At 43.6% G+C, this 25,575-nt stretch overlaps 2 protein-coding genes across 5 annotated transcripts in view; one reads left to right on the top strand and one right to left on the bottom strand.

The window, feature by feature from the left end:
- Positions 1–241: 241 nt before the first annotated feature.
- The window catches only part of GPR148 (G protein-coupled receptor 148), a 60,866-nt gene continuing 35,532 nt past the window's right edge, over positions 242–25,575 (bottom strand). The window contains exons 1-3 of one of the 2 annotated variants that reach the window (XM_021268760.4): positions 16,822–17,515; positions 16,465–16,572; positions 242–7,288 (exon numbers count right to left, since the gene is read on the bottom strand). In XM_021268760.4, coding sequence (XP_021124435.3) covers positions 1,466–2,524 — 1,059 coding nt within the window. In that variant the 5' untranslated portion in view covers positions 2,525–7,288; positions 16,465–16,572; positions 16,822–17,515 and the 3' untranslated portion in view covers positions 242–1,465. Of the gene's footprint in view, positions 7,289–16,464; positions 16,573–16,821; positions 17,516–25,575 lie in introns of those variants that run through there. The other variant, XM_072042437.1, reaches the window with a different exon arrangement.
- AMER3 (APC membrane recruitment protein 3) overlaps positions 23,019–25,575 on the top strand; it is a 35,226-nt gene continuing 32,669 nt past the window's right edge. For all 3 annotated transcript variants that reach the window (XR_011811338.1, XM_013094594.5, XM_013094595.5), the window contains exon 1: positions 23,019–23,160. The gene's annotated coding sequence lies outside the window, so the exon portion shown is untranslated. The remainder of the gene's footprint in view (positions 23,161–25,575) is intronic.

Consider the following 25,575-nt stretch of genomic DNA (forward strand, 5'->3'; position numbering starts at 1 on the left):
TCTTGGAGAAAAATAAAAGCAGCCAGTAAAAAGCAATTGTCAGGTCCTAATTTTTTATTGAAGAGGATGAAGAATTTTTTCCTGGAAAACAAAGCAGTTACTCAGTAATTTAATGTTCCTTTGGGTAAAAATAGGGGAAGCACAGAACCATGCTTAAAGCAAATATGCACAAATATGTATCTTTTTCACTTGCAACAACTTTAGCTTAAAGATGCTCTTACACAAGAAGTGTCCCTTCACAGCAAAGCCCCCAAGGTGCCTCACCTCTGACATGAAATTTGTCACCCCCTCAGTTGTGCTGACACAGATGTTTGCAGAACATGCTAATAAACAGATCCCTGGGATAATCTTGGTTAAGATGAAAACAACACCACTTCTCTTCGGAGGGATATTTTTAGCCTGCAACCCCACGAGCAGTTGCATTAGCAGACTGGGGAGATCAGCAAACCGTGGAGTGAGCAGAGTAACCAGCACCTGGGGAATGAGGGGAATGAGGGAGAGAAGCAGGAACCTCTCAAACAGGCTGCACTGCCAAAAACATCTTGTGCAAACAGACACTGATCTCCTCCTGGCTCCTGCTTAGTGCCGTTCTTCAGATGAGTGTGAAACACCCTAAACACACAAACAGCACTTTTGGGGTATTGCTTTAAGTACAGAGAAGGCAGAGAGAGTCTGCGACCTGGCAGCACTGGCAGGGACCCGGCAGGGACCTGGCAGGGACCCAGGGCTCTGGGCTGAGCCTGGCACCCCGCGGCAGGCACTGCCTGCTTGCCCCTTTACCACCCGCTGCTCCTGCTCATCTTCCCTCACTGAGCTGCCCAACAGACACTGATCAAAGATGACTTCCCATCAAAATGAGATTTTACAAAAACACAGTGTTTTGCACATTGTCAGACAGAATCCATAAGGCAGACAGTACTCTAACACACTGCCCGAGGTGAAGCACAGCGTTTCACTAAGTATGGCAGTTTCCAGAGGCATCTCATGACGCGTTACAGAACAGAACAGTGGCTACCAACCTTGCACAAGTACACCATGAATGAAAAAAATAGCTGCTCTGCTCACAGTACGTTTGTTTGGTTAAGAATCCTGTCTCCTGTAGGCAGTTCTGTCAAGAGACCTGCGGTTACCCTCTTTGCCCTACACCCATGTGCTTTGCACCATCTATTTTTCATTTTCTATTTTCCAGGAAGACATCTGCCATGGATGGATAGAAATGATCCTGACTCACCATGTCCTCCAAAATACGCTGCCCTCCCACATCACAACAAAGCGCAGAATTTTGTCCAGGGCAGCATCTGCTGTAATCCCAACCGTGATGTGATGAAAGACTTGTGCCCTTCTGGCACCAAGGAGGCAGAGTGATCAGCCCACATCTTGCAAAAGAAGCTGAGTGATTTCCACCAGGCTTGCATGCAAACAAGTTAAGGACAACTCTTCTGTTGTAGCTGTCCTCTGCGTTGCCTCAGGACGGTGATGGAGCAGGTGATACCAGGTGAAGATGCTTCCTTCTGACGATGGATTTGAGAGATGCTGAGATCTCTCTGTATCGAAGTCCATACAGAAAAGGGAACAAAACTTTAGGTAGAATCATCAGGACATTGCAGATTGTCAGGGAGACCCAGATTCCTGTCTCCAGTCCAATGACAATGTTAACGTAAAAGAATGATTCTACAAAAAGAACCAAGAGCGGAGAGAAATAAAAGAACAACACAGTGTTGTGCATTAAGAATGTCACACTGGCTCTGGAACAGATGCTCTCCCATATACCTGATTGCCTGGTTTTAAAATAAAGAATAGCATAGCAACAAAATATCAGAGACAGGAAGAGAAAGATAACCATAGCAGACAGCCAGAAACAGAGCTTCACAGCATCAGTCCCACTCAGAGTTAATATTATTATTAGTGGAATTGAGCACATTTCCAGGACGCAGGGCACAAAGTTGTGAGTGCTGGATAGCACCAAGAAGAAAATCCCCGGGAGAGCCCCCGAACAGATCCACAGAAATACAATGAGTTTTTTTGTTCGTGAAGAAGGCAAAATAGTAACGTAGCGCAAAGGAAACAAAATTGCTATGTACGTGTCCACCACTATGGCAGCAGCTGTGAACAGTCCTCCGCAGTAAGCCACTGCCAGCAGAAATAACTGGAGAACACAGGCTTCCTTTGGGAGACTTACATGTGCTGCACTGAGAGCAGCTGACAGCGTGTAGAACAAAAGGTATATCAGATCACACAGCAAAGCATTCCCCAGCAGCATGTACCTCGTTTCCTTTCGGATGCTAAAGCTCGAGAAGATCACAAACAAGATGGAAGGAATAATGAGGACACCTGCCACGAGGCAGACAACTGGAGGAATTAAAAACATCTTCATGTTTGTGTCTCGTGGGTTGAGAGCCCATTCCTCCAGCAAGTAGTACAAAGAAGCTTTGCTCACATTTGAGGAGCTGTTGGACTTGGCCTCCCGGAGGAGGTGTGCAGTTGCATTCATTCTTGTCGTCGAACCACAGAGAAAGAAGTTCATTTCCTTAGGATTTGGGGATGATTGTCCGACTTGGAGAAAAGCAAAATCTTCTATGCTGAGTCCTTAAACAGGCAAATGAAGCAGAGGATGCAAATGCCTTTGGAAGCAAAGTGTTTTCCTTAGCCAATTTGACCAGCTCTTCTCAAGGACAAGCTGAAACTTGTAAGCAAATTCTGTGGTCCCAAAAGACGTTTTTGCCTGAAGTGGAGACTTTCTTTTCTTTCGGCAAAATCTAATGTTTAGAAGAGAATGAAGCCTCGTGGGCTTTAGAAAAAAAAATCAAGTCCCTCAGCTAGCTCTTTGATGAGAAATGAACAAGTTGCTCATTATCAGTAATTTGAGTTTGAGCTCATCACATTATCACTCCAATGAAGCAGATGGAATATTAGCTCGATTAAACAGATGTGAAATGATACAGAACAACATTCCAAGTGTACCGAAGTAGGAGAGTCATAAACGGGATCAGATGATGTTTTGCACCAATTTGTGTCAAACACCACAATTGATTTGTAGTCATCAATAAAAATGGCTTTCAGTCCTGTTGTAAAATTGTGTCACAATGGCTCCAGTGAATTAAATGATCCTATTTATAGATGACAAACATTTTTGCTTCAGTGAATCAAAACATCTTATTTACAGACGATAAACCTTCCCCTGCCTTTATTAATGCATGATACACAAATACTGAATTCTCATCTATTGCTTCCCATACAGTCAATTTGTAAATTGTCCAGGCTGAATGTCATGCCCTGTAACATACCAACATACCCTACAGCACACTTGGCATTTCCAACGTCCATTTGGATACCTTTTCTTGGCTTGCTGGCAAGCACACTGCTGCTGTGCTGTGCTGCGCTGCTCTGACCATCAGACCTCAGTGTCAGAGCAGGGGATGCAATGAGAGAATGGGAAGATTCTCTGTTGTGGAGAAGGAACTCTTCATATTCTTCCAGGAGTGGTCTGTTCAGAAGAAAAGTTGATTTTTTTTCATAGGCTCCACATTGGCTAATGTTTCAGTCTTACCTAGTCAAAAAAGACTGTATTAACACAATTGTTCATCATCTTGTGTGATGCGAAGTAAGCAACATTGCTTGCATGTTGTGGAGAACACAGAAAGGAAGGTATGTGTATGTTGGTATTATGTGTTATACAGAAAAAACACTGGTGGATTTTAAGTAGTCATAAAAAAGCATCCATAGTAGGCTATGAAAGACCAAGCTGTGGTTTGGGCAAAGGAACTATTCTTGAAAAAAGAATAAGAGTAAATTTGTTACAACTCTTGTGTCTTGACACTTACTGTTTACTGCAGTCACTTACCTCTGGGTGAGCACCGCACACAGCCGCACATTGCTGCTACGACATCACGGTACTTTGCTGTTTACACAGAACACAAGCAACACAGACAAGAGATTTGTCACCTCCCAGCTCTAGGTGCTCTTCTCACCAGGGGTGCAAGGGTATCCAGAAGCTTTTTAAGTAACATCAAACATCAAAGGATTACTCCCAGTATTTGAAAACTAGCGTGCACGCAAGCCAAGCGTCTAATACTATAGTCAAAATAGTGAAATAGTAAGTTACATTATTCATTTAGGTGCCTAAAATAAAACTGTCTAAGTTCAGACAACTGTTTTGGAAGTCTTGACATGTCCACCAGAATCTCCCACGTTCACCTGCATGGCCAAGTCTAACTATTGTTTTAACTATGACTTTCCTTCTCCTGTCAACCAACACAGAACGATTATTTCCCCAGAGCCCCCAGCATGCTTGAACACTTCGCCAGCATACAGTAATCAGCATGGCTCTGTCCATGGGTGACAGTGCATAGTCTCACCTCAGAGAAAGACATGCTGTGCCATGGACATACTGTCTCAGGGCATGCCAAGTATCAAAGCAGACAGCTTATGAAATTCAGCATCAGTCATCAAACCCTGTGTACAATGCATCTCCTACACACCGATAATTGGCATCCATGGATCTGCGTGTCAGTACAGTTTGATGGGTGGCACCATATGGAACAAAGGGATAGGAAGAAAAAACAATGGTTGTTTTAAGAGTTGCCTTTCAGTTGCTATGGTGCCTGGGAAGGCAAAACAGAAAGTGACTATTTTTTCTTTCTCAGTCCTGCATCCACTGGAAAGTATGGGAACAATAATGATGCAATTATACATTTGGCCTCAGGATCATGTCCTATATCAAGTCACTGCACCCCAAAATCCTAACTGTTGAATTATACTACTCTTGCCAAATGGAAAGGAAGTAAAGAAAACTCAAGTGTGTGTGTATCGCCTCTGGCTATAATTTCAGACCTCTATTAACAGTGGAAGTCTCCTCTGCCTCCCAACATTCCCAGGATGTCGTATTACTGAGCAGACTGCCTTGTTTCTGTGTAAAATCACACCTGTATTTTCCACCAGCTGGTCAGAATTAAATGTGAACAAACAAAAAATCTCATTGGCATCTCAGCTGAACACTTTTCGGTGATGGTAAAAATAAATGCAAATACAACATATGATCTGTTGGCATTTACAGGATTAATGCAGTCAAGTATTTTGCAGACTGATGTTACACAGCAGTGTAGGTTCAGCAAATATATACCTCAAGGACTTTTTGTTTGCATACAGTTTTCCTGCTAACAAATAATTACTGTGGTTTTAATCTAACAGTTTTTCTCCTGAGGCCTGAAAACAACCTCCTTATAGCAGAGTTATTCCTTCCTCTTGTGTAGAAGAGGTAGTTATCATGGAAAAGCTGGCTATATCTGGGAGAGCAACAAACACTGACATCCTTGCTACCAAAAAGTACAAAGCAAAAGTGGAAACTCCAGCAAACCTTCCCCTGAACCACCTAGCTGACCACCATGGAGAGCAGTAACTAAAGTTCAACCTATTACAGCAGGATTATGCAGAGAGCTTTAGTTCTGGTACAGCTGTGGCATTTGTGTAAATTTTATCAAAAGAGTAATTTTTTACCACTTTTAAAAGTCCACATCTATGGCCAAAAAAGCATCAGCAGGTATATAATGTGAAGTGTTAGCAAAGGTATGAACTTGCAAATCATTCTGCAGTAGCTGGCTGCAGGTCCACTCTGAGCCCAGGGATCCTCATGGCAAGTGGGAAATGCTCGGTTCTCTCATTTAGCCTTCATGCAGAGCACCACAGTGCCCAGGAGATATCCCAAGTTCACAGCCTTGCACATCCCGTGCTCAGCTATTTACCCACCACAGCCTAAGGATGGTAGTGTAAGCCCTAAGGCTTCCCTTGTTTGACTTTAGTTGTGCTCCTGTAAAAGCCTTAGGAGTGCAGGTAGGCTTTAGTTTTACAGAAATGGAAAATACAAATAACTGGAAAACAAAGTAAACCTCATCAGACCTGGCCATGTCCACCCAAAGCCATTCCCCTCAGATTTCCATGTGAGTCTTGTAACTGTTGAGTACAGTTCTGCTAGACTTAAAAATCCAAAAGATCAGCACCTTGGTACGTTGAAACAGAGACAGAATAAGTGGCTCTGGAGAATATCTGGTTGTTGTTTCTTTTAATTTTCTTGAGCTTAGGAGGAATTCCACATCTGGACTGCTTGCAAGGAGATGGTGAACCTGAAGATCACTCCAGAGGATATTGACCTTGGGCAGCTGCCTTGCCATTACGTTCAGTGTTTTGTGGTACCAACCAGAATGGTTCTCCTGCAATTTCCTGTAAATCTGGCCTTAATGCTCTATTGATTTTTTTAAATGTTCTCTGGTGAATTTATGTTAGATGGATTCACTTTTTACATATCTTGCTGATCCAGACCTATAGTATTAGCAATCTTTCTTCTGGGTCTTATTTTACAGTTTATCGATTTTAAAACTGAATAGTACACTGTTAATTACTTTACTCATTTCTGCTTCAACCAACATCTCAGTGAAAGCTTAGCTATCTTATCTGTTGAGTTTGGGGATCTAAGAAAGCACACATTCAGCCAGACTGAGCACTACCAATCCAGCAAAGGCTGTACTTTATTATGGCTTGGTACTGACTATAAACAGATATTGCTAAATCGAAAAAAAGAAAGGTCAGAAATATTACCTCTTACAGTAGTTGCTATGGATTTAACTGTGTGCACACAGGTAAGCCTCCTGTTTCACGAAGAGATTAGTGTAACCAATTCAACAGGTCGGAAACCACACTGCTGCCATGACATTATCCGGGAAGAACCACACAAGAGAAGGGTTATTGTTCCGTGGTGGTATTTCCAGCCAGGTTTAGTAACAGAATTTTGATCTCAGGAGCATTCACATGCTATTGCAGTTTCTTCAATTTTCTTCAATTTCTTTTTTCAACTGGGCTTATTGAGGTCCAGAAGGCTTACCTGCCGGTGAAGCTCTCCCAGCTGTGAACAGCTGAGTGCCTATGAGCAGGACAGCTCTCCCCACAGGGCAGGGAGAACCAGCTGTAATTCCTTCCTGTCTATATCCATATTCTCACGATGGGGAAATGACTGCCAGTGAAAAACAAGTAATCAGAACAGTTTACCTATACTGTTTTCTGGTCTAGCTTTTTCATTTTATTCTCCTTTTAATAGGAAGTCAGTTAAAATACAATTTTTTTCTAAACCTTCAAGATTCCCTGTAAGCTTTTCTGCAAGTCTTCAGGGTTGGGAGCCCCAGTTGGAGAAGTACAGCTTGACTGTCCTCGTCTTATTTCCAGGTATCTTCATGTTTCAGCTATCTGTCTCCACTTGGCTCCAGAATTATTGAAATCTGTTCAGTGTCTTGCCTGTTATTTGCTGTAGATAAGAAGCACACGCATTGCTCTTGTAAATGGACAAAGTTCACAAATCAGGTATATCAAATATTAAAGTTAAAGAAGTAAAGAAATGGGTGAGAAAACAAAACTCAGATTGCAATGATTTTAAAGGTCAAATGAAAACTGATTTTCCCAAAGAAAAGAGAGGGCACTGAGAGACGGGGAAGGCTCAACATGAAATCCCTCAATCACTTTTTCTAATTCCAAATACCATCAGGCCATCGTGATCACAAAGCCAAGGCAGATTTTGTACCAAACTTGCCTTTCAGGTGTAATATAGAGAATTAAGCTGGAAGTCAGAAGAACAGGATTTTGGAATACATGACCAGTATTTCAATTAAAGGGTGAAGAAATTGTACAACCTGAGAAAAAGAAGCAAACCCAGATGGGTTTTCTTCTTCTGCCACAGTGATTCTTTTGTACTGAAAGGATCTGTATGATTCATCCTTTACTGTGTTTTCATGTGATGAGCTGCAATATGACCAGGGATTTATAATAACACCTGCATGGTCATTTATGGACAGATTCACAGAAGACCAAGAGAAGCATCCTAGGCTGTTTCTGAGATTGAAATTTCTCTCCCGCCTACCTTCTTTACAACAATGCATTTGCAGAACAGCAGAAACACCTTACTAAATAAGGCCTGTGTTTAAAATACCAGTCTGCTTTCCTAAAGCAGTTTAGTTCAAATAGAGGAACCTTCATCAGTCTAATATTTCTAAAATAATTTACAACACCATACAACATCGGCACTAATGGAAGTTACTTGCATAAAAATAAAGCCTTAGGTGAAGAACAATACCATAGCACTCTTACCCAAGGATTTATCGGCTGTCAGATAAACACCATATTCAAGATCACATGGAGTCATGAGCAGAACAAGAAATATATGTCTGAATTTGTGGCTCTCTGTCCTCTAAGTCAGGGAGAAAATTCCTTCTTCTGAAGGAAAGCTTCTCAAACAGGGAAGCTACTTATATCCACCAACCTCCTAAGACCACCAAGCTTCTTTCATCTCAGGCTTTCTGGTTATGGCTGGCAACTAAATTCTTCTGTCTCTGTCTCACACATGGTATTTCCTTTAAGGGTGATTTGATGAGAAGGGAGACAGATGGCTGGAGAGCATAAAGTGGAAGATAAAATGAAATACCCAAAGAGAGATGGAAGGAAAAAAGGGTAGAAAAGACAGGTTTGCATATAGAGGCAGACAGGCAGGAGCTTTGGTGGGGATTCAGCAGCTGGGAGGACCCCAGCCATAGCTGAGGGCTGCCTCGCTTCCTCCCTCCCAGCCAGGCAGCGTTTGCCTGCACTGTACGAGCTGGGGGCGAAGAGAATACAGGAAGCAACATGGAAGGAAACATGGTAGAATTGGAGTAGAAACAGAAAAAAAAGGAGGAGAAAAGCAGCGCGAAAGCAAATACATCTGTTATCTCTTCCTATTTGTGCCTTTTGATGACAGACTGTGAATGAAGGGGTGTAATCTGTGCGGGGCACGGGTCAGCACGAGGCTCCTCGGTGCCATCCTGGGCTGGAAGGAGCCTCAGTGCCAAGGCCAGGACGCTCCCTTCCAGCTCCCCGCACTGCGCCTAGGAGTGGCAGCGATTCCCGGCTGTCAGAGATGCTGAAGCGACATTGATTCTCTGAAATACCTGTGCCCGCAGGGAGACGCTGACCTTATCTCACACGGAAGAAGCAGGTGCCAGGCACGGCCACCATATGGCAGGGAGATTAACTGCCAGCATGTGCCCAGTGAGAGGCACCATCTCTTATTAGCCGAGTGGGGGGGTTGCCGTGGGTCACATACACAGCGCCATTCACAAGCTCTGTCATCCCTTCCCAGCAGTTCTTTTGTTACTTATCTAGCACAGGTGCTTGAAATTAAATTTCTCTCCATGAGGCCTCGCTCTGCCTTGTCCTCGTCACAGCGGCTTTGAACTGCTCCTGCTCCTTCCCACAGCAATGTGTTGTCCTCACCTCACATGGGAGATTCAGAGCTCTGCAGGGAAGCGGCATTAGGGAGGGAGGAGGCCAGCTGGACATGTGCTCCAGGTCCATAAAGAAAACCAAGATTTTGTTTGTTAGAGAAAATACCAATGTTTGGGCTACATCAGTCCACACCAGACTGACTCTTCTGGGCACCACCAGAGGCTCGAGGCAGGGGGCAGTCGCCTGCTGTGTGCCCCGAACTTCTTGCCCAGATGGCGGGGCTGCACCCACCGCAGGCAGAAACGGAGGCTTGGAGAGAACATTGCTGAAGGCAGCCCACAAGCTCAGATCTCCTCTAAACGTGATCAAGTTCATTTCCAGTTTAGTTATTTGTTTCTTTAATCTCCATCCAAGTTCCAGCTCATTAAAGTGTGTGCATGAGGAGCACCAGGGAAAACATGCCCTTTTTCCCTTTGCTGTGTTTAGCAGCACCAAGAGCCAGCAAAGGCCCCGTGAACAACGGTGCAATGCTACCTGATGAAGAACTGAGGCCAGAGGCATTTTCAGCAATTTAACACGAATCATACTGACAAGCAGCAGCAGATCCAGGAATTATAATTTCATCTGCTGAGTTCTTGCTGGGTGCTGATATATCTTACTGCCTTTCCAATCTCTCTGTGCTTGCAACCTACTGGCATGGCCACCAACTCCAAAATACCTCCTGGGAGCTCAGGCACAGCTCAGCTATCCACTGGCAAATGCTCATCTTGTAAGAGTTCTTGATATTTATAGCTACAGGGGGCAACTAGAAAACAAACAACTTTTCTAACCCATTCTTGACATTTTCCTGGGAATTCCTATGCTCCTGTAGTTGGGCTGCTTTTTCCTCCCATGGAGCAGCAGTTTCTCGCTCCAAAGAAAAGAGCTGAGTGCCAGCCCAGCACAACAGACAGCAACGAACGATGCAAGGTGTACAAAACTGTTGTACAAGATCACAGGAGCTGCAGGATGATGTATACAGGGCGAAAACAAATGAATTACCAACCTAGATACAAACGTGCACCATTTTAATGAGCTGCGAGTTGAACCAGTTCAGAGCCACACTGGTCCTCCAGCTGAAGCTCCCCCGTGATGTCTGGGGCAGTTCAGGGGCATCCCCTGGTGCAGCTGCTGTTCTGGGAGCACTGCCACCATCGATGTTTGAATGGTCACCTCAGTACCAGCCCTTTCCCTCTCGGGTCTCTTCTCTTCCTGCCAAGTATCATGCTAACTCCTTCGGCTGAGAGCTCTGAGCTGCGACATCTCCCTGCTTACTGCTTATTTCCCTCTCCTGTCTGCTAGAGATTGCACATCTCGTTTTCACTATCGCTTCAACACCGCTTTTCACTTCAGCTACCTGACCTCTCAGGCTGTGGATCTGTGAACTGCTTCAGCTCCTGCGAATGCCCTCTGTGAGCCAGTTTCTGATACGTGTCTCCGTGCCCCCCTTCTAGTCACAGCCAACACACACCTATGGCTGCTTCTGCTGCTGGCAGCCCCTGGGGCTGAGCAGTCGGCCTAAGGGGCAGCCCCTTGGCACCGGGAGCTTCAGATTGGCACAGGCAGTAGCACACAGGGTTTCCACACCAACCAAATGTTCTTGAACTCGTGCTGTTTGCTTGGGCTGACGGCAGGGCTGCCCGTTGTGAGGTCTGCAGTCGGTTTCCCAGCAAGCGCCTCATCTTGACATCTGCTAAAAACATTGCGGCAGCGGTGACCTCGGCCACAAAGTGAGAGAGTAAGAACAGGCCAGAGGAAAGTAGAGGCCCTCAAGTTGTTTACTGGCAACATTCCCAGGCCCACCCTTCCTGTTCCCAGAATAGAGAGCGCCCTGTCTCGTGAGCAGCCCTCGGCAAACACCAGCCCCGTGCCTTTCCCCCACCGAGCAGAGCCTTTCAGCCTCTGCGTGAGCAGCTGCAACAGGACAGCTCCCTGTTTGCCAGGCTCCAGACAGGGTCCTCGGAGTCTTACGGCGTGTCTGCAGTGACACAGAACTAGAAAAATGGACTTGTGGTTGTAAATGAACGGAGGGAGGGCCAGTTCCTCCTGCCCACCCTTTACACTGTCCTTTTCTGGTTTTAGCGTGCTGTAAATGACCAGCAGCTCTGACAATCTGTGCATAACCAGGACTGATTTCCAGCCAGAGGCCCAGCAAAACCAGCTCCTAACTACTGTTACTTTATTTGTGTTGAGATAACACAGTAGCCTAGGAACAAGCAGCCTGCTTTGTTTAGGCACAGGAAGATCTCTAACCCGACAGAGATCTTGGTCTGAAGTTAGGCAGCATCTAGTCTGTTCAAGGTGGGAAGAAACATGTTCCTACGCTCATGCACTGTATTTTTCTCAGGACTTCTCCTAATCTGGATTTTTTCTCCATTTTCATTTACTCTGGAACTTCCTTCTGCCTCTGTGTAACGTTTTCCTCTTCCCAGTGAAACATCAAGCCTACGCTGAGCTTTTCTTTTCTGGGTGTGGGAGAAGGGGGAAGGAAGGTCAGGGCTCTTGTGTACAAACCCAGACCTAGAAGCTGATCAGCTCAGGCCTCCTGCATCTCCGTGGAGTTCCACTGAAGACACCAACAAATGCAGTCAGCAGATGTACTGTGCTTCTGAAACCCACATAGGAATTAAGCCCGTGTGAGAGGATGCACAGCAGAGGAGGAGAGCTGACGACGGGGCTCTCTGGCCGAGCAAGTATGGTCAGTGCTTTCATCTGATCCACTGACATTTCTGCACTATGATCTCTTGCGAGGACTCGACCTTAGAGGATTGTGGTTGCTGCAAGCAGTGCAGAAGAACCACTGGAGCCTCAGCCTGTGACGTGCATTTTCTCCTTCTGGGTTAGGGCAGACAGGTTCTTGCTACCAGAGCCCAGGAGAGTTGTGAGTGGTAACTCCACAACTCACAAGGCTGTTTGGGGGTGTGCCTCTGACTACCTCTGCCTTGTACTGCTGAAAAGGGCGGGCCAGCCTGGCTTGGACTAGGAACAATTTGGCTCAGGATGATCTTTTGTTACTCTGCTTTGGCCTGGGCCTGGCTCTGCTACAGCATGAAGTTAATTACTAGGCCAACTTACCGTGATGATCCATGACCATGTATAAGCACCCTTTTTCCCAGACTCTACTCCCATAACTGCGAAGCAGTTGGGTTCACACTAAAGCTTGCCTTTTCCTTCACAAATACACACTGCTGGTGACCCTTTTAGAGTTGTCTTTTCTGCAGTCCACATGTCTACATCTCTCCTTGGATGCTGGTTCCAGCTTTGAGGTTGTTCAGACTGTCCCTTTGTCTGTTGAAGACCTCTGCACTAACTCCACAGCAAGCAATCAAATCTGCCCGTCTGTGCTTTTACTGTTCCCCTTGGCAGCATGGTAGGACTTTATTTTAATTAATGAGAGCAGGATGCCTTGTCAAGACTTACCTGCTCTGATTTCTCCTTAAGTTATCCTAATACCATTTAGCAACATCACCCTTCTCAGCAAGAGAAACCAATTCCAGTCCCTTGAAGGCAGTAGGGCAAAACAAAGAGAATTCACCAGGGCCCACAGCAATATTCAGCTGCATTCTTGTTAATCTGCTGCACTTCCTTTCCAGTGAATATACCAGTTCTTGCCTACTCACAAAAGTATGTTTAAAAATTCATTTTTTTTTTGATAGTCATAATCATTTAGTTTCAACTTTTTAATCCCTCTGTGCGTTGCTTGGTGAATGCCTCCTACACATACTCAGTTTGTGACTTATTTACTTATTCCAGCATCAGTTATTAGTACCACTGTTTGCCCTTTTCCAGCCACACAACCCATTCCAAATTGTACTGAGCCTATTTCAGATTTTGCATCAGTCTAAGACCCAAAGTCCAAATGTCACAACATGAGAAGGAAGATGTTTGCTTTTGTTTCAGTCCAGACATTTCCTAACCTGCTTAGCTGGAGTACCCCTGTTAGCTGCAGTGACTGAGAGGACAGCAATAGCTCCCAGCTCTGCAACGGGCTATTTGCTCTGCACCGGGGAAGGATACAAAATTCTTCCATTCCATCTTTTTACTGCAGTCTGCAACACATAAACCTAGTCTCCAACCCCTTCCTTACCACCAACCTAAAATACACCCAGCCTCAGCAACACCTTACCCTCAGTCTCATGCTCTTCATCAGGCCTGTTTCCATCTCTTAAATTGGTGTGTGGTTTCTGCAGGTGCTGTGAGTTGCAATTTGTGCATACAACATCAAGTTAGCACCAGTGATGTTTTGCATTAACTTCTGATCAGCTCTTTGGTGAAACTCCCTTTGTAACCACCTGCAAAGCAGCCGAATTGGACAGTCTCTGCTACACATCCCCCAGGCCCATATATAAAGCTCTGGAGGGGCTGTGTAGCACTGCAGTGTGTGAGCCGTCCTCTGGGAATAAGCAGCACTGGAAAGAGCTGTGTGTACAAGGAGTTTACCTACATGGAGCTCATGGCAGGAAGATGAGACTTGTGTCAAGCATCCTGCAATTTAACAGTAGGCAGCAGCGGTAAAATGTAAGAAACACAGGAAGGCGTTGTTTGGACAAACAGCTGTGACCTGGAGCAACAAATATAAGGAAGTATTCTCTGCCCCACTCCAAGAAAGAGACCTCCAAAAATAGCCTCCTGTTGATTTGTCATGGGCAGATTATCAGAGTGGAACTCTCAGTATTTCTCAACCAAAGCCGAGGTTGAATAATCCAACTCTATAAATGTGAATAATGTCAGTTTACATCCTCTGAAAGTTTAGTGTTTCTTTTTCTTTTTCTTTTTCTTTTTCTTTTTTTTTTTTTTTCCCTTAGAAAACCTTGTCAGATGTAAAAATGGTAAGCAGATGGGTGCTGCATGGCAAATAACAAGACTGTGACACCAATGCTTTCTTTGTGCTCATGAACACACACAACCTCACCACCTGAATTCCCAGATCCCAATTTGTTTTATGTGGATAACAAGAACAATTAAAAGCCACTTATATTTATAACTCTGTTGATAGCTCCCATATATAACTGGCAGGATTTTAAGAATACATATTCTGAGTATAGGTTGACAGTAAAAAACACAGGGTATTTTAATGTAGGTATAGGGCTGTAGGAATAGGGCCGCCCAGTTTCAGGACTGGGGAGGGCTGGAGTTTGGCCTATACGAGTCACGGGACGGAAAGTTTGGATCTCCTCGGACCTCTTGTTGACAAAGCTTAATTTGAAATTCAAAGCCAAGAAACTGCAGTTTAGAAGCTGTAGTCAGTGCTTGATGTAGAGAGCCATCTAGTGGAAAGTCTCTGCGTTTGCAACAACAGCCTGAACTATATGTGTTTTGCAGCGCAGTCTGAACAAAGGCATTCTTGTTTGTTAGCATCTTGCAAATGAATTTATGAGCTTCCCTTTTCAGGCAGAGGCTCCCCTGTTGAGCCCCTACAACATCCACAGAAGAGCCTTTGAAACAGAAAATCAAGCCTGTCTTGCTGCAGGACCATTTGCAATAAAACCTGCATTTCCTAAAATTAATTCCCCTTGGCAAATCACTTCAGGAAGCTTTCCCTAAACCAAAACCAAAACCAAACCATCACCAGCAAGCAAACTAAAGACCCCAAACTAAAACCAACCTAGTTTCAATTTTCGTTAGTAATACACGTTCAAAAAGTCTCAGCAAAACTATCAGGCAGCATACTGGGATAGTGCAGAAAGGCATTAGTATGTATGTGCTGCTGCAACCTTGGTATTTGACTGAATTCATTGGCTGGCTACTCAGCATTTTCCACAGATATATTGAGTGTTCTGAGCAAGATTCTCTGGTTAAAGGACTGTAATAACCCAGAAAATACTGGAACAATTTCAGAGAGGTTCAGATTCGTCCTTCCACCTGCCCATCTGGGCAGAGAGGAGGGTGAGGTGGGTAGTGCAGCAGTTGTAGGGTTGTAGGGTTGCCTGTATGTTCCATTAAATCTGAAAAACACCTAGGATTTCTGAAAGCCTGGAGAAATCTTGTTTATTTAGGTTTTTACCATTTTCTCATACTTTAACTACTACTGCATTAAAGCTTATAAACAATTGATGCTTCACAGATTTTTATTTTTTTCCCCACTGATATCCATATAACGTAAATAGTTCAGGCACTATAACAAAACCTTTCTGGGATTCTGCAATGTGTTATTGATTAACTGCTTTTGGTACCCAAGATGTTCATCTACCTGCAATGCTTTTTTTTTTTTTCTTCTTTCTTTTTTTTTTCTTTCGAGACTTTTTTTCCCAGTGGAGGCAATTACATGGCCCCTCTCTGCTAGCTTGCCACCTGATTTAATGAAACTGGAAAAAGGTATTTTTTTAAGAGCTCTGTCGGTTAGCCCTTCAGTTAGGGAAAACCTGGTTAATAGAAGCAGTTGTTCAAAGTTATTCAAAGACAGGGACAAGTGGGCAGGTATACAACTTCAAGAATCTGACAGATCTGGAAATTTAAGCTAAAAAAAAAATACAATACTGATATAAATTTTCCTGTTAAAAACTCTGTAAGAAGGTGCAACCAATCGCTTCATTCCATTAAAGATGATTTGGGATACTTACTTCTTCTGTAGTACAAAGGAAATTCAGACACAGTTATATTAAATATATCAAATATATTTAATAAGAACATGCAAAGCCTAAGAGTATAGTTTGGACTGTTCTCTAACCAATCAAATTAAATGCAATAATTAATTTATGAATACAAATTATGCCAAATTCAACCAGCAAAAGGAAAAAGAAAAAAACAACCCCACAATAAAGAATTAATAGCAACAATAATCCACAGATTTCCCTAAATATTTTTTCTGTGTAGGAATATTTCAAAAGCTTATTAAACCAGGGCTATTCTTCCTGGCTTGCTTTGACTCCCCTTTTCCTCTCCTCTCTTATTGTACAGGGTCACTATGCACGCACTGCCCCTGAAGCAGCGAGACACTGGAGCCCCCAGTGCTGCTCGGTGCCCTCTTGCAGCCCTCCTGCCATAGCAGCAATGCTGGCAGCTTGTGCACACACTGTGGAGGCAGCAGCCATATGTGCAGCAACCCTGATTCCCTTGCCCTGTCCTCTGTCCTCAGCCATGTCACTGCACAGCCAGGCTGTCACTGAGCCTGTTACCCCAGTGCTGGAGCGGGGCCAGAGTACGAAGATAACCTAGTGCTGAGGTGCTAAAATGCAGCGTCATTAAGCCTACCTGCTTCAGCAGTGGATCCGGTCTCCCTCTCCTTCCAGACAGTGCTGATGATTGCCCTAGTCTGACAGGTGATCACCTCCACAGAAGGCTTCTGCCCAACCTGCGAGGCTGAAAAAAGAATTGAAGATGAGAACTCTGAAATAAAACACTGCTCTGCCCAGCCCAGCCCCTTGCATGCTGAAGGGACGTGAGAGGCTAGCACCTTAACGACCAGAAACAAGTCAGACATTTCAGGTGGAGACAGCAGCACACAGCGGGTAGAATAGCCCAAAAAATCACAACTTCACATTCACGTGTAGGTCATGATGAAGACCTTGATGGGACGGGGAAAGGATGAGCTGCTGTGGGTGCACTCACCTGGGAGCTGCTCGGACGAAAGAGGCGACTCCAGCCTGCGTCCCCGGCCGTGGCAGGCCAAGGCCTGTGGCAGCTGCAGCTTGCCTCCTTGCTGACTGATGTTTCTAGCTAGGGATCGCAGCACCTTGTTATTTTAGGTAATTTCTAATTACTGGAGCAATACTTCCCAAGCTGAGACAGGCTAACCTAGGTTTGATCCATGTTAGCATTAGGGAAAATGCCTGTAACAGGATCGAGCCCAAGGCAGAGCAGACTGCCTGACTCAAGCTCCAGCCAGCAGCAATGGCTCCTGCGATTGCCCGGCAGGGTTTGAGGAGATGCAGCAATGTTTCTTCTACTCAGCACTTCAGGCTGAAGGAACAAATGATGAAATCAAGGTCCCCGTCCCTCTGCCATTCACATACAATTTCTGTGACGACACATGTACGTACGTGTCAATCCAGACTCCACTCTTGGCTGGGTAACCCAGTCAGTGGGCTGAGGAAGAAGTGAACTCATTTTGTGGCTGGCTTCTGTCCCTTGTGGCTTGCCACTCGCAGTTAGGTCTGAGTGCACCAGGCTCTTTGAAATCCTGTCAGGCCCCACATGATGCCTATGGAGCTGACAGTGCAGGCTGTGTAGCTGTCACAATGTGGTCAGCAGCAGTCTCCTCTCCATACATTTTCATGCACCTTTATACCTAGGCTCTGTGCAATCATCAATCTTCTGCCTTTTTTTTTTTTTTTTTTTTTTTTTCCTACAGTAAATCCCAGTAAGTACAGAGCTTTGGAACACCTTAAGGTGTCTGATTTTTAGGAATAGTTGAACTCCCGATAAGATGTCTCAAACCAGGAATCCAGGAACAGACTTGTTAAAAAATAAATGAAAAAATCTAGTCCTCTTTAGACATTTACATTGTAGTAGCACTTCTGCAGGGCAAGAAAATGGCATTCCTGTATTTAAAGCTCAAGAATGATTTCTGAATTGCTTTTCCCAAATGAACGTGTCCTGGTTCAGAGGTTTGGCACACCTGCCAACACACAGGAACACAGAATGTGGCACCCACCCTACCACAACGCAGTGCCAGCCAGCAGAGCCACAGCTTGCACTTGTCTCCCAATCTCCTGTCAATGAGCACGTTGCTCCTGTCTTCCAGTCACCACACCATCCTGACTTGCACTGCCACTCTGCTACTGGTTGGAAAATGGCTACTGTGCATTTGTAAGAGAAATATGTAACAGTTTAATACGCTTGAGTACTGCCTAGGTGTATCAGCTGGTTTAGAAAATTTAATAACCCCTCTGTGAAAAATGAAACAGCTGGGAGAGATTGTTCCATTCCAGAGCTATGGCAGTGCCAATGCCATGAAAGCATAAAGCCCAAAGAATAGCTCTTGACAAATCACCCCTCTCTAAATGGCCTGACAGATAGAGGACCCATAACATATCGTATTTTAAAACTTTACGGTAATTAGTGTGGCTCCAAACCAAACAATGACCTTGGCATTGTCAATACTCATGTTACGTTATTGAAGCATTCCGTCAGAAGCTGGGTTCTTTCAGTGTTACTGTTATGTTTACTGCAACTGAACAAATATATTAATAGTCATGTTTCACTACCATAAAAGCTTTACTTGGAATGCCATACTCCTACCACAAATGTCATTTAAAGACTTCAAGGACCATGCTCAGAAGTTTCACCTTCCAACTGCAAAGGCAGCTGAGGCAGCAGCAGGCAGCCAGCTTCTAGTGTTGGCCATTCCTGAACCCACAGCAGGTGAGAAAACAAAACAGATGCATATCATCAAACATTTTTCTAGGTCTGCTAGCAAACAGCAGTTCAAAGCCAGTATTTTATTCTAAGATGTACCTCTTGCCACTTCAAAATAAAATTTCTCTCTGACATATTAATTACCACCGCCAGTACAAATCCAACACACAGATCTGTTTCCAAAATGTATGTTTGATCAAGTAATCAGCCGTAAGCATTTGTAACTGCATTATTACCAGCTGTACTGCTGGTGATTTCAAAGGCTTCATTTTCCATCTATCTTTCAAATTTTCTTTTGCTTGCTTGTTGTTAGACACTGATTGGCAGACAAGTGGGACGGCATGTAAAGCAGAAGTCTCTTTGTAGCAATTAGCATCTGTAGTGCTCATTTTCCTTGAGGTCCCACCAAATACACATTCAGCCCAGAGGTTTCTTCTTTCAGGACAGACATTGTGATTTGCCCTACAGCCCCCATACCACCCGTGAGGACTCATTTGCAAGACCTGTGAAAAGAACAGTATCTGCAGTGTGACCAAGCCAGAGTCTCTGTGCAACACGATTTATTTTTTTTCACAGATATAAAATAAAAGCCTACAGACAATGAAAGGCAAAAATGGGAGCAGCAGCCTGTGTCGCTCACTGTTCAGTATCCCCATCTGTGCATGCAGATCTCAGCCTGCTGTGTTTCTGCACTTAACCTCAGAAACTTTATGTAATGGCTAATTTCTTTTTTATTGAGGCCTTTTTGGTTCTTGCCCTCCTTTGATCCCAGCTTTGGCCTTTGAAAGACGATTCCGTTAGAGCCATTGAAACAGCTTCTCCCTTACTGACAGCCTGTCTCTGTCATTTGAAGCTGTGTATCTATGTCTACTTTGTCTGTATCTTTGTTTTTGGTTTCCCAATTGAGCATTTAACGAAGCCTTCAGAGCACTTAATTATATGTGCTCTAGCAAAGAGCAATACAAAATCAAGCAGGGAAACCAAGTCCCACAAAACAGTCATTAAAATTTTCCTATAATCTTCCCTCAAGTCATCACACCAGCATCTTCTTCAACAGAAAATTTTGCTTATAGGTTTTATTGGGATGCCTGTGGAGTGCATTTTGCCATCCCCCATGCTCTATGCTGAATGATTATTTTGCATTTGAGACAGCAAGTGTCTATTAATATCAGTAGAAGATCAATAAAACAGAACTATTTTTGTCTCGTCTAGACAGATATCTATGATACAAAGGCATATCTGGAATGCAGAAACTTTTGAATACGTGCATTGGATATTTGTATTTAACCATTTCTGTAGTCATGTCCTCAAGGTGTTATGCCCTCCTAGGTGTTGTTTTTGTTCTCTAGAGCCTTGGCATTCTTCATGGTTTGGTGAAACAACTCTTCTGGAGTATTCTCTACTGCATTTAATGCAATTAATTTTTCTTATGCTGACTGCATAAGTAAGCATTTATTGCCTGAGAGCTTTTTGTTTAAAGCAAAAAGTTTAATGGCAGCCACTATTTTAATATGAGCAGCCGGTGAAATGTCCTCCTACTTTTTTTTTTTTTTTTTTTTTTTTTCCCTCCTCAAAATCCCTTTTCATTCTCCTTTAAGGCAATAAGCAATTTGCAGTCAGTCATCCATACTGCCCAGAATGGCAACACTGAGAATGTGAGCAGTCCCACCTGGAGGCACTCCTTTGTGTTCTTACTGGTGTCCTTACTGCCACTCCAAGGGCTGGCAGGCTGGCTGAGCTCTTTAATACTGGTACTGAAAGAGGCACTCACAGCCCTACCCGCTCCATCTCATCCTCTTGGCAGCAATTATGGCAACAACACTGCCTCACAGGAAAGAGACAGGAGATGGTGAGGTGGAATACACTTGCAGAAATCTGTGGATAAAAATGCTTCTATTTTCTTGTTAACTATTGATGTTGCTAATAACAATCCTAAATTTTGCAGCAGACACTGGTTCACCAAATAACTGAGAAGGGAGTAGCAATTAATGTAAGCCCTGGAAAACAGTCAGATGAGTTGCAAAGATTGTTTGCTTCAACCTAGGAGAGTCTTCTGCCAATGAACTGCAGAGAAAGACCTACATAGCCCATTACCAATTCTCTACAACACGCAAAACTAATAAATACTGTTAGGAGTCCATGAATAATTAAATTTAAGCTGATGTTAGCAGAAAATTCAACTAGACTCTTCACTGGCTCACTGGCAGGAAAAACCCTGGGTCAAATTTATTCTGAAGTAATTCATTGGAAACAAGTACAGCTGTCCAGCAAACAACTTTTTCCTGAGTCTCTGCAGGTTTAAAGAATCAGTTACATTCTTTCATGACAGAAGGTTCTAAAACAGTATAATTTGCTTTTTGTGAGTTTCTCATGCTAGTAGTTGTCCTCAATCACTTGATGCAACCATTTGCTTCCCACACGGAGGAGATGCAGGCCTCCAAGCTCCGACAGGCTGAGCTTGCTTCACCTAAAGACTCCCTCATTGTCTTTCCATACCTGCCCTCATGTGGATTTTCCTCCTCCTTTCCCCAGTCCTCCTCACTGGACACCAGGGATCTCTGCTGCCCTCCTGGCACACCAGGGACTGTATGCTCCTTGGTCCCTCTTCTCTCAGGGACCCTTTTCTTACTCCTTGTGCCAAAGGCTGTGTGCTTCTGCTAAACAGATGGCAGCTGTTCCACATGCCCCTCATTTGCAGTTTTCTGATTTCCCATCTCTTTTATTCCCAACGTGTTCAAAACAAGTCTGAACAGACTGAATTAATCAGAGAGGATTAGATTCTCCAAGAAATAACCTTTTGAACCAAGCTGATCAATAACCAGAGTGAAAGAGCCTGAAATGAAGTGACAGCAGAAAGGCATAGATCATGGAACTATAAGTTGAGAACTATTTAGGAAGAAAAAAAGCTCCACTGCAATATATAAAGGCTACCATGGCTCAGCTGCCAGTTGATGCACTGCTTATTTGCTGACACATGCAATGAGACTGTGATTTAGGCTTTTCAGGGCTGAGGCTATGGACTACTAAGGCCATGGACAGCTAAGGCCATGGATAGCTATCGCTACATATGGCAATAGCGATGGATTAAGCCATTTCCATTGCAGAAGGCAAACAAACAGTTCCAGAAGATGGAAATGTTTGTCCAGGGGGACATCGTAAAATATACAAACATCCTAAATTATGGAGTTCTTCCATCACAGGAGCTGCTTTACCTGAGTCACCATAAGCTACTAAGAAGAAAACTGACTCTATCCCAGCCCAAACCAGGAGAACAGGTAACAGGTTAACTAATGCTTTTGTCCCCTTTCTGCTGTCATATGGGGGACAGAAGAGATCAGCCATGAATGATGCACCCTCTCCAGTTTCTAAGGGAACACTCACCTTTGGTTCTTAGGGAAATGGAGGATTTGCTAAATACCTGCCCAGATCTGGCTTGTCTGAACTTGCTCTGTTTCACTCAGTCCCCTGAGAGCTGCCCAGTCATTACCAACAGTGATGCCAGCCCCTGTACTGGGTGGCTATGCTGCCCACGGGTACACCAGTCTGTACACAAACTACTGCAGGATCCCAGAGCACAGCTCTGAAACTCCAGCTCAAAGGAGAGCTACTGCAGTGGATTAAGCCAGCACTTTGTAACATACACTTTTGCTTTTAAGAGGCTGTCTATCACACCCCCAGATATGTTTTAACAAACAGGAAGGAGAAGGCAAGGGATTTGAAGAGAGTTAATTGGGAGGGACAATCAAGATGTGATCAGGTTGGGAGCCCTTCATAGAGGGAAGGCTGGGGCAAGGATGGCAGCATTATACTTTTGTGAAATTAAAGCTGTGGTGTTTGTGATGACATCATTCTTTGTTACGGAGGTGAATTTATTGTCATCGCATCACTGCACACTCAAGCAGAAGTTAGACTGTAAGGAGAACTTGATAAATGATGGTCAGCAAAGGCACTATGAGGCTAACACCAGGCATTCTAGCTGTGGGCAGCTGAGATACATATTCTTTCCCCTTATGCCACTTTGCTCCCACATAAAATCCCATTTGACTTCAGCTTTAAAAAAAGTCTTACTAACCACTTCTTCAAAGTGTGGCACAATCCAATAATCTGCATCTCAGTCACCTAGAAACACATTGTGACTGCTTTTCTTGAATTCTATCAGAAAGAAAAATCTTTGTGAGAAACGAAATTGATTCGGATGTATTCCTCCCCATTTAATAAGCTGTCATATAGAGAGGAACCAAAATGCTGGCTCAGAACTCCCAGGCTTATCTTCTGGGTTTTTATTCCTTAACAAGGGAAGCATTTCATTGACACCAAGCAGATGGCTGAAATAAGCGTCTTTCCTAAATCAAGCTACATGTGGAAGCCTAGAATCTATGTAAGGTATGAAAAAGCTGCAAGCAGGAGGAATGAGGGGGTGGGGATGAAGGAAGAAGGAGGAGGAAAAGACGGGGGGTGGAGAGTAACACTGGAGAGCAGCAGTGATCCAGCCCCTCTGAATCTGAAAAGCATCACCGGAGCCTTTGGATAAAGACCTGCTTCAGCAGCAAAGCTAGGAGGGAGAGGATTTCTGCTCAGTGATAAAACATGGTGAGTAGGATTTTTGTGATCTGCCTTGTTGTTTGCTCTGGTGCAATGGCACTTTGCTCTGACAGAGACTCCAAGGGACTGTTATTTGGGGATGACTGCTTGATTTTGAAGCATCACTTTTTAATTATTTTTCCATACATCTGACAAGTGTATGCCTGTGTTTATATAAATGTACACGTCCTTTTTAAGCAATGATTTACTGAAAATGGCCAAAGCTGACAGCATTAACACTTTGCTGTCTGGTACAACAGGCTGCTGGCCAGGGCAAGTAAAGATGCTCTGTTTCTCTTTCAGGTACACAGCAGAAATTTCTGCTCAGCTGCCTTCTCCTAGCAATAGACTGATGATTCAATAGCTCCCTGTGCAGGAGTTTATGGTGCCTTTTATATGGTGTGTTTAAGAATGTTTTGAGCAGTTACATTTCTTTCAGCCTCAGGTGCAGAAGAAAACTGAAGGAGAGGTGCTGAGGTTTTGTCAGAGAAGGAGCCTCCTTTTGTCATGGTCTCACCCTCATTCTTCATGCCTCACACGGGGCTGGGGAGCCAGTGGGTGCTGTAGTACCCCAGGGATCCCTCCTGTCAGCATATAGCAGGATACTATGTTGGGAGTAGAAATGTGGTTAATTTTACTATGCTAAAGCCTGAGCTTCACAGAACAGTTGGCAGGGCTTAAAAGAAGGTTCAGACTTCCCTACAGTACATAGCTAATAAGATTAAACGTTTAACTACACATCCTTCTGGTATTCTGCTGGGGAGTATAAGATTTTACTTTGTGGGCTCAGTGGAATTAAGATTTAAGAAAAAAAAAACAACACAATGTGCTTTTTCCTGGTTCTTGTGAGAAAGCCACTGCCTGACCTAAATGTATATGCAAATAATTAGGCATCCTGGGTACCCTAGAGAGAAAAATGATTAAGAGGAAGGATAAGATACAGCCAGAAACAAGGAGTACTCCTAACAAGAAGCGTGATCTCAGTGCAGGTTTGTGTGTCACACAGGTTTCTTTCAAAACAAACATTCTTCTGCATTGTGAATCAAGCCTCTCCTGATTACATCCTCCATCCCTCCCACCCTGGTTCCACCCTGTTCTGCTCTGTTATCTGATGGAGATGAGATACTACCAAGAGTAATCAGTTCAAGTGAGAAGATGAACACTGCTTTAAAATCCTCTTTGGTTTTCACCATAGGAACTGTTATGCTTATTTGCTCACTGGAAACAGTGTACAGTGACTGCAGACAGGATATCACCACCCATCAGCAAGCATTGTATTGATTTATAATTAAAAATGCAATTAACAGAATGGAATGTATGCTCATTATTTTTAGTATGTATTTCCATTATTAACGTTAATCTGTGGAGCTAGAGCTAAGGTTTTTCAACAGTAAATAAATGATCTTTTTCCAAAAATAAGCCCCGCTTTACTGGGAGCACAAGCTCTTCGTGCATTGCTAATAGATTGGATCCTAAGCATTAAAAATGAGTATCAGCCACGGACTGACTGTAAAGGTGGCTGTGGTTTTCAGCTCCCCAGGCTTATTTGTTGATGCATTTTAGGACTTCCAACTGGTGCCCAGCAAAAATCCTCTCGAGGTTAACTAGCCATAGGAAGTGAGAGCCTGCCAGAGCGCTCAGCTCTTTTCCCTCTCCCTTTGCACAATAAGTCAAGAGATATTCTAAAATAAATTTCATTTTTAAGTGCACCCATTTCAAGCATAATACATGTCCAAATGCCTAAAGCAGATAAATGTTGCCAGGAGATTTAATTATACTACCATTTTCATTTGAAAAGCAGGAGTAACATTTTCAGAGGTAACTGATACTCAGGATCTTCAGTCTCATTGATATGAAGCCACTTGTGAAAAAGGGATTTTGGACTCACTCCAAACTTTTATTATAAAACACAAAAGCAGTGCAAATACACTTTTAGTCACATTTTTAAATTAAAAAAAAACAAAAAAAAAAAAACAAAAAAAAAAAACACAAAAAAACACAAAAAACAGCAACAACAACAAACTAGAGGAGTATGCAAGGATTATCAAATCTTCTATTTAATAAAGGAAAATGCTTGAAGGGGGGTGAAATTAGACCCCAAATGGAAAGTAGAATTCTGCTCAGCAAGGCCGTGAGGCACCACCTCCACAGCTTGCCAGTTTTTATGAATTAACTGCTTGTAAAAAAGTGGAAAGGGCACTCCTATCTACTCTGAAAAACATCATCTGTATTCTGAATTTTGCTAATTTCTAGTCTCCAAGAGAGACAATTATATATAAATTACACATCAAACAAGCAAGTGAGAGTGTCCAAGGCAGACAGCTGAAAAGATTTTAGAATAAATGAACCTCAATTATACTTTTCCCTGCTTAAAGCAAAAGTAATTTTGAGCCAAACTTGCTGAAGCCAGAGAATTCATCTAAA

Source organism: Anas platyrhynchos, chromosome 9, assembly GCF_047663525.1.
Source record: "Anas platyrhynchos isolate ZD024472 breed Pekin duck chromosome 9, IASCAAS_PekinDuck_T2T, whole genome shotgun sequence".
Classification (NCBI taxonomy): domain Eukaryota; kingdom Metazoa; phylum Chordata; class Aves; order Anseriformes; family Anatidae; genus Anas; species Anas platyrhynchos.